Source organism: Macaca fascicularis, chromosome 5 (genome assembly GCF_037993035.2).
Source record: "Macaca fascicularis isolate 582-1 chromosome 5, T2T-MFA8v1.1".
Taxonomy (NCBI): Eukaryota; Metazoa; Chordata; class Mammalia; order Primates; family Cercopithecidae; genus Macaca; species Macaca fascicularis.
In genome coordinates, this window is record NC_088379.1 from 14,721,904 (window position 1) to 14,734,182 (window position 12,279).

General features: G+C 41.2%; 1 protein-coding gene and 1 long non-coding RNA gene across 10 annotated transcripts in view; one reads left to right on the forward strand and one right to left on the reverse strand.

The window, feature by feature from the left end:
• The window catches only part of LOC135970883 (uncharacterized), a 67,518-nt gene extending 61,568 nt beyond the window's left edge, over nt 1–5,950 (reverse strand). Inside the window, exon 1 of the long non-coding RNA XR_010586756.2 lies at nt 5,766–5,950. This is a non-coding gene — a long non-coding RNA (uncharacterized lncRNA). The remainder of the gene's footprint in view (nt 1–5,765) is intronic.
• CC2D2A (coiled-coil and C2 domain containing 2A) overlaps nt 1–12,279 on the forward strand; it is a 134,101-nt gene that overhangs the window by 98,943 nt on the left and 22,879 nt on the right. For 6 of the 9 annotated variants that reach the window (XR_012434690.1, XR_012434691.1, XM_065544797.1 and 3 more), the window contains 5 exons: nt 1,755–1,860; nt 2,055–2,164; nt 3,678–3,774; nt 4,793–4,891; nt 8,489–8,665. Coding sequence is in view for 7 of the 9 variants with exons in the window: in XM_065544797.1 (XP_065400869.1) it covers nt 1,755–1,860; nt 2,055–2,164; nt 3,678–3,774; nt 4,793–4,891; nt 8,489–8,665 (589 nt within the window). In the remaining 2 variants the exon portion in view is untranslated. Of the gene's footprint in view, nt 1–1,754; nt 1,861–2,054; nt 2,165–3,677; nt 3,775–4,792; nt 4,892–8,488; nt 8,666–11,669; nt 11,691–12,279 lie in introns of those variants that run through there. The other 3 variants (XM_045392157.2, XM_065544798.1, XM_045392160.2) reach the window with 1 other exon arrangement.

The following is a 12,279-nucleotide window of genomic DNA, read 5'->3' on the forward strand; positions in this document are numbered from 1 at the left end:
TTTTTTTTTTATTTTACTTCTTAGAGCCAGGGTCTTCCTATGTCACCCAGGCTGGAGTGCAGTGGTGCAATCATAACTTACTGCAGACTTGGGACTCCTGGGCTCAAGAGATCCTCCTGCCTCAACCTCCCAAGTAGCTAAGACTACAGGTACACACCACCAAACCCAGCTAATTTATTATTTTTTTAGAGATGGGGTTTCATTCTGTTGATCAGGCTGGTCTTGAACTGCCGGGCTTAAGCGGTTCTCCCACTTTGGCCTCCCAAAGTGCTGGGAATACAGGCATGAACCATTGCATCCAGCCACAAATGTTTGTTTAATAAAGTAACTGATGGTTTTCCAAAGAGAAAAGAGCTTTTCTATGGTAGCTGTTGTGTTAAATGTTCCACTTACATTTGCCTGAAACTTTAGCTGTGAAAGGTGATAGTCTATAGAAAGAGACTATTTGTATTTTGCCCAGTAATGAATGTGAAATACTTGGCAAACCATAAGGTTCAATACAAATATGCAAGTATGTTGTTACGGTGATGGGGGAGGTATCCAGAAGAGGCTCTCTGGATTTGACCTTCATTTGTTCCTTAGAACAGCAGTTGAGAAGGGAGAAGGTAAGACTCGCTGATCCTAACTCAAGCTAGGAATCCCTGCACCTCCCTTTCCTGATGAGGCTTGGCAGGCCCCAAGAGATTCCTTGCCTGACATGTGTAGCTTGGGGTTATTGGAGGGTACAGGTACAAAAAACATACAGTGGGGAGAACCTGGACTGGATGGAGATGGCGCAGGCTGGTCAGGAAGCTCAGATCTCCTACCTGTGAGGGATCGAGGCTCTCATCTATGGAGGGAAAGGCAGGTTCCCCCACTCGGGCGCCCCCTAGAGGGGAGGAGAAAGGAGACATTTTCCTTTGTTCTTAGCACATAGGCCTGGGAATGGAAGTTGGGGAAGGCTCTAGCAATCTCTAGGTGACTCGGTGGGGACCAGAGCATACTAAAGCCTTCTGCAATGTCAACAAGCTTAAGGGAGAATGTTTGTCACCACAGCCACCAGGGCCATACATCTTTGGAAAAAAGCATCTTCTCAAGCTGGGCATGGTGGCTCACACCTGTAATATCAGCCAAGACAGGAGGATCACTTGAACGCAGGAGTTCAAGACCACCCTGAGCAACATACTGAGACCTCTGGTCCCTACAAAAAATTTTAAAAATTAGCTGGGCATGGTGGAGTGTGTTTGTAGTCTCAGCCACTCAGGAGGCTGAAGTGGGAAAATTGCTTGAGCCTGGGAGGTTGAGGCTGGAGTGAGCCATAATCATGCCACTGTACTCCAGCCTGGGCAACAGAGCAAGGCCCTATCTCAAAAAATTTAAAAAATAAAAATAAAAATAAGGCTGGGTGCAGTAACTCATGCCTGTGACTCCAGCACTTTGGGAGGCCAAGGTGGGCAGATTGCTTGAGCTCAGGAGTTTGAGACCAGCCTTAGCAATATGGCAAAACCACATATTTACTAAAAATACAAAAATTGGCCAGGTGTGGTGACTCACACCTGTAGTCCCAGCTACTTGGGAGGCTGAGGTGGGAGGATCACTTGAGCTTGGGAGACAGAGGTTGCAGTGAGGTGAGATTGCACTAGCCAAGATCATGCCACTGCACTTCAGCTTGGGCGACAGAGCGAGACCCTGTCTCAATAAATAAATAATCATCTTCTCAATATATAATTAGACTTCCCCCATCATTAATTTCCTTCAAACATTTTCCCTCCTAGCAAATTCCAGCAGCCGTCAAAGTCTTCAAGGATGTTCAGTGAAAAGCGTGCTGCTTCCCCAAGCACACATAGCCCAACCCACAATGCTGACTACCCCCTCGGCCAGGTGAGAGATGCTGGACTTCAGCTTTCCATCTTGTCCCTTACGTTTTTAAGAAATGCCTGTAAACTTCATGGATGGTTTGCTTTCTGCTTCATTTTCTTTGGAAACATACTATTTAGTAAATATACTATATTTTTGCTAACAAAAAAATAATTTGACTAACCACTGGGAACTCAGAATTTGCTTTTGATTTTAAGGTTTTAGTACGTCCCTTTGTAGAAGTCTCTTTTCAACGAACAGTTTGCCATACAACTACAGCTGAAGGACCAAACCCCAGCTGGAATGAAGAACTAGAACTTCCATTTAAGTAAGCATATTTTCCTCTTTAAAGAACTATAGGACATTTTGAAGAAATGTGAAGAAAGCAGGCTCATGAGAAATAGCTAAGGTGAAGGGTTTTGTAGCTAGTGAGCGGCAACAAGATCCAGGTGTCCTGACACCAAGTCCCATGCTTTTCCTCTTGTACCACAGCTGACTCCCTTCAAGAATAAAAATGGAAAAATGTTCAACTTTTAAAACCCCAGGTTCATTGCTGGGACATCCTACACTCCTCCAGGCTCTGGCTTCTTAAAGTCCAAAGTTTTTCATTCCCTTGACCCCAATGACTTACATTGCTTTCCTTTTTTCCTCTGTCCCCTCAAGTAAATCTGAAACTCCTTAGTTCCCATAAATCATACTTTCTTCCTCACCAGAAATAAATAGGCATTTCAGAAGTTTGGTCAAAGGATTTTAGGTATTTAAATGGTTATTATTATTTCAGTACTTGAAGCAAGCTTGGAGATTATCTAGTCCAATCTCTACCTTTATGGAGAAGAAACTAAAACCCAAAAAGGGAAGGTGACTTACTTAAAGCCACACAGTAAATTATGACAGAGCAAGGATTAGAACTACTTAAGTCAGTCCGAGCATGGTGGCTCATGCCTGTAATCCCAGCAGTTTGGGAGGCCAAGGCAGGCAGATCACTTGAGGCCAGGGCACATGCCTGTAATCCCAGCTACTTGGAGGCTGAGGCAGGAGAATGACTTGAACCCAGGAGGTGGAAGTTGCAGTGAGCCAAGATCACACCACTGCACTCCAGCCTTAGTGAGATAGCAAGACTCTGTCTCAAATAAATAAATAAATAAGAACTAGTTAAGTCAGAAGCTGTGCATAACAGCTACAACTATTATGCACAGAACAAGCAAAAAGAACAAGAAAACATAAAGGCAAATGTTCAACAAAATACACCTAGTACCCCAGTCACCAGCCCTGCCATGCAGAGGCATGGTTGCTCCAGGCTTAGCTAGACTCAGATTGGGTTATGTTACAGGAGACCTCACCCTTGTATTGCTTTACTTATATACAGAAAAAGTGAGTGTGAGGCAGGGACCATGCAACTAGTCCCTGGACCAGCCAGTAGGAAGTTTATCACTGGAGAGTGGTCTTGCTGGAGAAGCACCCCTCTGGGGCCCAGTTGCTTAGAAAGTCCATATACTAGCTCCAGTGTCAGCTGGAAACCTTGTAGCCTGTCCACTGAGCCAGCTCAGTCCTGGCAAGCTGCCTCCTTGAAAAGCTTACCACAAGGGTGTGGGGGAATATGAGACTCACCAGGACAAGCCAGCAGAGGGTTTGTCTCTGCACAGTCTCTAATCTAATGCTCTGTCCATTTGAATGTAGGTATTATAGTATCCCTGTACAAGAGAAATCCTAGAAATGAAGGCAGTGCTTTTAATTCTAACGTCTATGCTCATATTTGGGTATTTTTCAAATGCTGACATTTGAATGCTCATAATTTCTATGTTGCCTATTTTCACAGTCCCTGGTCATGTGCTGTCTTGCAGGGCTCCTAATGGAGATTATAGCACAGCCAGTCTGCAGTCAGTGAAAGACATTGTGTTCATTAACATTTTTGATGAAGTACTGCATGATGTCTTAGAGGTATGTTCTCAGTTTTAAGAAAGACACTTGTATTCATTTTCATATCATCTACCCACTACGTAAGTTCCAATCACATTGTTACCAGAAAGGGGTCCCGATCTAGACCCCAAGAGAGGGTTCTTGGATCTCACACAAGAAAGAATTCAGAGCAAGTCCACAGTGCAAAGCAAAAGCAAGTTTATTAGGAAAGTAAAGTGGTGAAAGAATAGCTACTCCATAGACAGAACAGGGTGGTCTCGAAAGTAAGAGGAAGAATGCATTCACCCTGGGTGAACCCTTGTTTAGATATAGGATTAAAAAAAAAAGATCACGGGAAGATGTGCTCTGCTACAAGAGTTTGTGATAAAGTATTAATTTTCTAAATTACTGTATTTTGCAAGAATCTATATTATTATATTTAAAGCAAAATTAGGAATGCTTCTGTTCTCAAGATATCAGGATATCAGGACACTCCTAAGTCTGGGCCTGTTTAGTAAATGTTATCAGTCTGTTCCCTTAACTGTAAACATCTAGAGGCCAGGAATGCCTAACTTTCTGGGAAAGCCCAGCAAGTACCAGCCTCATGTTTCCTAGCCCTTACTCAAGATGGAGTCGCTTTGGTTCAAACACCTCTGATAACATTTTCCATCTTTCTTGTGTTTGAAATATTTGAAACTTGACATGTATAAATGAGGAAAGGGAAGAGGGAGAAGGAGGTAGTTCTTTTATTTTCACTTGAGTGTCTGCTCTGTGCCAGGAATTGTACTAGGTGCTTTACACACATTGTCTGATTTTATTCTAAATAATCCTATAGATTGTTAAATCTCTAGTTTATTGATGAGAAAACTGAGGTTCAGAGAGGTCAAATGACTTTCCTAGGGCCACAAAGCCATTACGTATCTATACCAGAATTTGATTAGGTCCGTCTAATGTAAGTTCACTTGCTTTCAGCTAAAATCTTGCTGCTTTCCTGCTGCCAGATTAATTAAATGAGTTCCTAGAGTTCTTAAGCAACTATTACTTCCCACCCTTCCTTTAGGATGACCGTGAAAGAGGAAGTGGAATCCATACCCGTATTGAGAGACACTGGCTGGGATGTGTGAAAATTCCATTTAGCACAATATATTTCCAAGCGAGGGTGAGTATCTAAAGTCAGAGGTCCACGACAGCACGGAATTTCTCTATCCATTTTTCCTATTAAAACGTTCTTTGTGGCTTGGTACGGTGGCTCAGGCCTGTAATCCCAGCACTTTGGGAGGCCAAGGAGGGCAGATCACCTGAGGTCAGGAGTTGGAGATGAGCCTGGCCAACATGGTGAAACCCCATCTCTACTAAAGATACAAAAAATTAGCTGGGCATGGTGGCGTGCACCTGTAATCCCAGCTACTCGGGAGGCTGAGGCAGGAGAATAGCGTGAACCAGGGAGGCAGAGGTTGCAGAGAGCCGAGATCGCGCCATTGCACTCCAGCCTGGGCAAGAGGGCAAGACTCCATGTCGAAAAGAAAAAAAAGAAAAAACTTCCTTTGTGTGGTACATCCTCAACACTGGAAGAATATACATGCAAAGCCCATAGAAGGCTCAAAAGAAACAAACCTCTAAAACCATTGATATTCTGTCACATTTGCATTAAGTATCTATGTTCCTTAGAATTAGTAGTTAATGTATGACTTTTCAAATCTGAGAATTTTTAAATATTAAATAAAAGTAAAGAATAAGGTAGAATAAAGTGGAAACTTGTCAAAACAACAAAGGTGGAATGGATAGATGCCTGAAAGTAACTTGAAGAAAACAATCAGGTCAGTTGAAAGCCTATTCAATCAAGTGCTTTCCATTAATATTTCTACAAGTACTCACTATTTAAAACATGAAAAGTGCAGAGACATGCTTAACAAAGACACCATTCTGCAGAGTTAATGGTTTTGATTAAGGGGATCCATTGAGTTGACAACTCTTGAATGACTTAGTAGCTCTAATCTAGGACAGTTAAAGATTCTGAAATCGCTTTAACATACCAGTATTAAGTCCATGGCAACAGGAGGCTTTGAATCACTGTGATGTCCACACAGGGTAAATGCTGTCTGGACCACAAACTCTCCATTAAGACCAAGACCAATGGCGTGAACCCGGGAGGCGGAGCTTGCAGTGAGCTGAGATTGTGCCACTGCACTCCAGCCTGGGCAACAGAGCGAGACTCCGTCTAAAAAAAAAAAAGACCAAGACCAAAACTCAAGTCTGAGAGGCTTGAATTGGTTTGTATTCCAAGGATCAATTGGAAATGCAATCTTCCCTAAGCAAAAGGGACTGGCTACAGGTTATACAGTGACATGTTTGTCAAAAGAATTTACACTTCCTTCTCTGAATAGATTTTAAACAGAAAAAAGAAAAATTCAAAAGCACATTATTTTGCAAATCACACTGCCTGTGATAGTTGTTTGGCATTGCTAAATTTCACATTTGGGAAGGTATTCAAAAAGAATTACTCTAAACTCCTTGACAAGTGAATTTCCTTCACTATATTCTGGTAATATCTGTGCTCTGTGTAGGTGTCTCTAAAACTCACTACCTTCTGAGGCAGTTTGTTCTCTTCCCAATAGCTCTGTCATAAAGGTTTTCTTTGAACTGTGCCATAATCTATATACTTCCCTGTAATTCCTATTCTTAGGTCCTGGCTCAGTTCTCTGGAGCCACACATAACAAGTAGAAACCTGATTCAACAATAATAATATTAATAACAATATTTATTGGGTGCATATTATATGTTATTGCTAGGTAGTTTATACATCACCTCAATTAAACCTCACATTTTATAAATGAAGAAACAGAAGCCTACAGAGGTTAAGGAACTTGCTCAAATCACAAAGTTTACAATAGAGGTGAGATTCAACTTGTACTGGCTTTCTATATACTATCATTGCTTATCCCTGGGAAATGAGGTTGGTAAAAGCAGAGAAAACTATTGAACTTTTTGATTTCTATGTTTCAGTACATTTTGGAGAATGACTTTATTACTTCTGTCATTTAAAAAGTTTGTCTGACTCCAAAGCGCGTGTTCTTAAGTGTACCTACATTTGGTAATGTCTAAAGACATTTTTGGCTGTCACAACTAGTAAGAGTTGGTACTGCTACTGGCATCTAGTGTGCAGAGGCTAGGGATGCTGCTGAACATCCTACAATGCACAGGACAGCCCTCCATAGCACGCAATGATCTGGCCAAATATCTGCAGTGCCAGTATTAGGGTTCTCTAAAGGAACAGGACTAATAGGATAGATATATATATGAAAGGGAGTTTATTAGGAGAATTGACTCACACAATCACAAGGTGAAGTCCCACAATAAGCCATCTGCAAGCTAAGGAGCAAGGAAGCCAGTCCGAGTCCCAAAACCTCAAAAGTAGGGAAGCTGACAGTGCAGCCTTCAGTCTGTAGCTGAAGGCCCTAGAGCCCCTGGCAAACTACTGGTGTAAGTCCAAGAGTCCAAAAACTGAAGAACATGGAGTCTGTTTGAGGGCAGGAAGCATCCAGCATGGAAGAAAGATGAAGGGGGGAAGGCTTAGCCAGTCTAATCCTTCCACGTTCTTCTGCCTACACTTCTCCTAGCCATGCTGGCAGCTGATTAGATGGTGCTGATTGAGGGTGGGTCTGCTTCTCCCAGTCCACTGACTCAAATGTTAATCTCCTTTGGCAGCACACCCAGGAACAATACTTTATATCCTTCAGTCCAATCAAGTTGACACTTAACCACCACAGTGCCCAAGCTGAGAAGCCCTGTCTTAAATCCTTATACTTCAAATCTTCAAAAATGGCACACATTCCCTCCTGTGTAATCTATTTTACAGAATAAACAAGCTTGGTTATTTCAGCTGTACCTTCCATGCCATAGTTTTTTTTGTTTTTGAGACAGAGTCTGGTTCTGTCGTCCAGGATGGAGTGCAGTAGCGCCATCTCAGCTCATTGCAACCTCTGCCTACCAGGTTCAAGCGATTGCTCTGCCTCAGCCTCCCAAGTAGCTGGGACCACAGGCGTGTGCCACCACACCTGGCTAATTTTTGTATTTTTGGTAAAGATGGAGTTTCACCATGTTAGCCAGGCTTGTCTCAAACTTGTGACCTCAAGTACTCTACCTGCCTCAGTCTCCCAAAGTGCTAGGATATCCAGCGTGAGCCACTGTGCCTGGCCTGCCATAGTTTTTATACTCTTGTTTTCCTGTATCCTTAGATAACATTTGATCTCAGCTTTGGAAAATAATTAAAATTCTGAAAAATGGAGATGGGAAGCTGAGCATTCTAGAAATGGGGAATGGCCAGTAGCCAATATTTACTGATTGCTTACCGTATGCTGGACGTTTTTCTTAGTGTTTTACATCTATTCACTCACTACTCATAACAACCCCACAAAGTAGATACCATTATTGTCTCTTTTTACTAATGAGGAAGCCTCAGATTCCTCATCTGTAAACCAAGTTTTGAACCCAAAACTGCATTTAAACCAAGATTTGAACTGAAGCAAATTATATATTCAGTACACCCTCTGCTAAACAATGAAAAGAAGGCAATGACGTACAGAGCCCTTTCTAGTGAGTGCTTAGAGAGATGAGGTCAGAAAGATGGGAGTGGCTTTGAATGCCAGTCTGAGCAGTTTTGATTCAATTTATTAGACAATGAGGAGCTGATACTTGCCTCTGAACTTCTGTTGGAAAGAGCATCAGGATGTTTACCAAGTCATATTTTCTTCACAGATTGATGGAACATTTAAAATAGATATTCCCCCAGTTCTTCTGGGCTACAATAAGGAGCGAAATATGATTCTTGAGCGGGGTTTTGATTCTGTCCGAAGCTTAAGTGAAGGCTCCTACATTACCCTCTTTATTACCATTGAGCCCCAGCTGGTTCCCGGAGAGTCCATTCGAGAAAAGGTAACTGCTTACAATTTGGAAACCCATGTCTATCTTGATAAAATGCAAGAAGTGCTTGCTAGGCTATGCTTTTATGAACTTTGACTGTAGTCCACAAACAGAGGTTTCCTTACTTCAATCTCCATTTATTATTCTTTCAGTTTAGACAGAATGGTGGTGAGAAAATAGATGTGTGGGTCTGTACTTTCACTGAACCAGTAATTGGGTCAATCAGCAATATGTTTATATTTGTCTTGCTTTGCCTAAAACTTAAGACTTTTAGTCAAAGCAAGACAAATATAAACATGCTCTACTTCTAGAAGACTGTTCTCAATGTGAAGAAAATAAAATATCACAAACTAGAAAATCAGATTGCTCTTTTATATGACAAGTATTGGCAAGAATACATTTCCATGTCTGATCTTACATCCTTGGCTATGGTATGCATTGAATCAATTCACAGGATCACAAGACTAGATGACCTTCATGAGTCACCTCAATTCATTTCATGAAACAAATAAACATATGTACAAGTATGCTTTTAAACAGCTCTAGAAAAGAGTTTCCAGAACTTTCACTGGTTAGCAACTGTCCCCGAACCTTCATTAAACCCATTTATGCCTAGTCTTCCATTACTGGAACAGTAAGCATGTGGGAGTTATTTATAGCCTACCTCTCAAGGTCATTGCCAAGGTCTGACTGCAAAAATTCAAAAAAATTGCAACTTCAGGCATAAATGCGTTAAGAAATAAATGTCTTCTTCTAACATACCTGTACAGCATTTATATACTGCCCTCATTGGATTTGGGAGAATATATTGATGGTAACCTCTTATTCATATGTAAACAAATACAGTAATAACATCTACAACCACCACCATAATGTACTGAATCCTTACTGTCCTCAGCACTACGTCAAACTTTGGATACATGTTCTCACCTGAATACGCATAGGTGTCTTGGACAAGGGGTTTCCAACTTATAGAAGAGGAAAATAAGGTTCGATTTATGCAGGGTGACATAGGCAGAGGTAACACAAGTCTGTCTGACTCTAAACTGTATATATTCAGCATATATTTACTGCACATCTTCTATGTGACAGACATTTCTTAGGCACTGGGGGTACAGTAGGCTAGAAAAGGAGATAAAAATTCCTCCAAGCTTACATTCACGTGTAAGCCTAAGTTGTTAACTACTAACCTATAGTGCACAGATCATTGTGCTTACTCTAGTCTATCCATTATAATTAAGATTTAGACAGAGATGGAAAAAAATAAACATACTCCTTTTCTTCCAGTATTACAATTTGGTTCCCAGAGAAAAATATTATCACTATCTCCCATCTGCAATGCACAGAAATTTAAATTAATTGTATATTTTGTCAGTAAAACAGTGCTTCTCTAGATATATGCATTTCAAAATATTTTTAGAAAGGGAAAAATATATTCTGAATGTTTGTCTTCATGTATAATATAAATTCAAATGAACACCAACAAACATGTATATACACAAAAATACTTCTAGACAAAAGATGATTTTGCTATTTCTATGTATATATAACTGAGGAACAGGCAGTCAGCTAGGACCCCACCTTGGGGGTGTGTTTCTAAAACATGTGAAAGCAGTCTATCCTGGCAGAAAGGATGAAAGCCCAAGACTCCTCCACACTAGGCATCCCTCACGGGCCCTGACTTCTTACTGCAGGACTTTTAAGAGGCCTCCAGGGCTCTGAACCACAGTCCTCAAGTCCTGCAACCTTCCTTCCCTAAAGCTGTTAAATGGCAGTCAGATTCTGCCTTTGCACTGTTAGACCTCTAAAATGAGGGCTTAGAAAACCCCTGTGGAAGGCAGACTTTTTGTGGCTGTTTGATAAGGAAGGCATGTTGATTGACAAAACCCTTATGTCCAAAACACGCAGTGGCAAAAAACACCACTCAGTGTTTCACTTGCAGACGATTCAGGAGAGAGAAGTTCTCATCCTAAAATTATAGGGTCCACAATCTGGAATTGTTTTTCCACTTACAGCAATACTTCCTGGATTAGCAGATTAGAGTCTCTCCTCTACCACCATGCTATATGGAACCATTCCACAGGATATTTTAAACATATCTACTAATGGAAAATTTTTAAAGATGGGTAGAAACTCCTGAAACTCTTTTTTTGTTTTGTTGTTCTTTTTATTATTATACTTTAAGTTCTAGGGTACATGTGCACAACGTGCAGGTTTGTTACATATGTATACGTGTGCCATGTTGGTGTGCTGCACCCATTAACTCGTCATTTACATTAGGTATATCTCCTAATGCTATCCCTCCCCACTCCTTCCTCCCCACAATAGGCCCCGGTATGTGATGTTCCCCTTCCAGTGTCCAAGTGATCTCATTGTTCAATTCCTACCTATCAGTGAGAACATGAGGTGTTTGGATTTTTCTGTTCTTGCGATAGTTTGCTGAGAATGATGGTTTCCAGCTGCATCCATGTCCCTACAAAGGACATAGACTCATCCTTTTTTATGGCTGCATAGTATTCCAATGGTGTATATGTGCCACATTCTCTTAATCCAGTCTGTCACTGATGGACATTTGGGTTGATTCCAAGTCTTTGCTATTGTGAATAGTGCTGCAATAAACATACGTGTGCATGTGTCTTTATAGCAGCACGATTTATAATTCTTTGGGTATATACCCAGTAATGGGATGGCTGGGTCCAATAGTGTTTCTAGTTCTAGATCCTTGAGGAATCGCCACACTGTTTTCCCCAATGGTTGAACTAGTTTCCGTCTCACCAACAGTGTAAAAGTGTTCCTATTTCTCCACATCCTCTCCAGCACCTGTTGTTTCCTGACTTTTTAATGATTGCCATTCTAACCGGTGTGAGATGGTACCTCACTGTGGAAACTCTTGAAACTTATTTTAATATCACTTACATGATCTTGGTTAAAAATACGTTTTTTAAAAAAAGATTATTTCTGTTAATAAAGCCTGCCTCTTGTTTCTTTTTCTTTCTTTCTTTCTTGCCTCTGATAGATGAGTAACATGCTTAAGAAGGTACTATTTTGTTTTACTGTTTATTGGTCAATAGTTATTAGGCTTTAATTAGCTGCTTCTGTCCACTGCCACCTGAAGGAGAGGTGTTGTGTCCTCATGTATCTGTAATGCCTGGGCATTGAATTACAGATGTCTCCAGCTCCATGAGGAATGTCCTGCCTTGTCTTTTGACCCATTTCATTTTACGAGAAAGATTGTTAGCTTTGAATCTAAGAAGTCATGAGTCTGAATGTCACCTGCATACTGGGAGCTAGCTCCACTCTTTGCAAATCTGTAAAATCCACAAGTTGCTTCTTACAGTATATCTCTGGAAGTTATTTCTGGTGGGTTGGGGCTGTCTCAGTACAGCTTTTCTTTTTCGTTCTTGTTTTTTGTTTTTGAGAGAGGGTCTTGCTCTGTTACCCAGCTGGAGTGCAGTGGCACAATCACAGCTTGCTGCAGCCTCGACCTCTTCAGCCCAAGCGATGCTCCTACCTCAGCCTCCCAAGTACTGGGACCGCAAGCATGTGCCACCAGGCACAGCTAATTTTATTTATTTACTTATTTATTTGTAGAGTTGAGGTCTCATTTTGTTGCTCAGGCTGCTCTC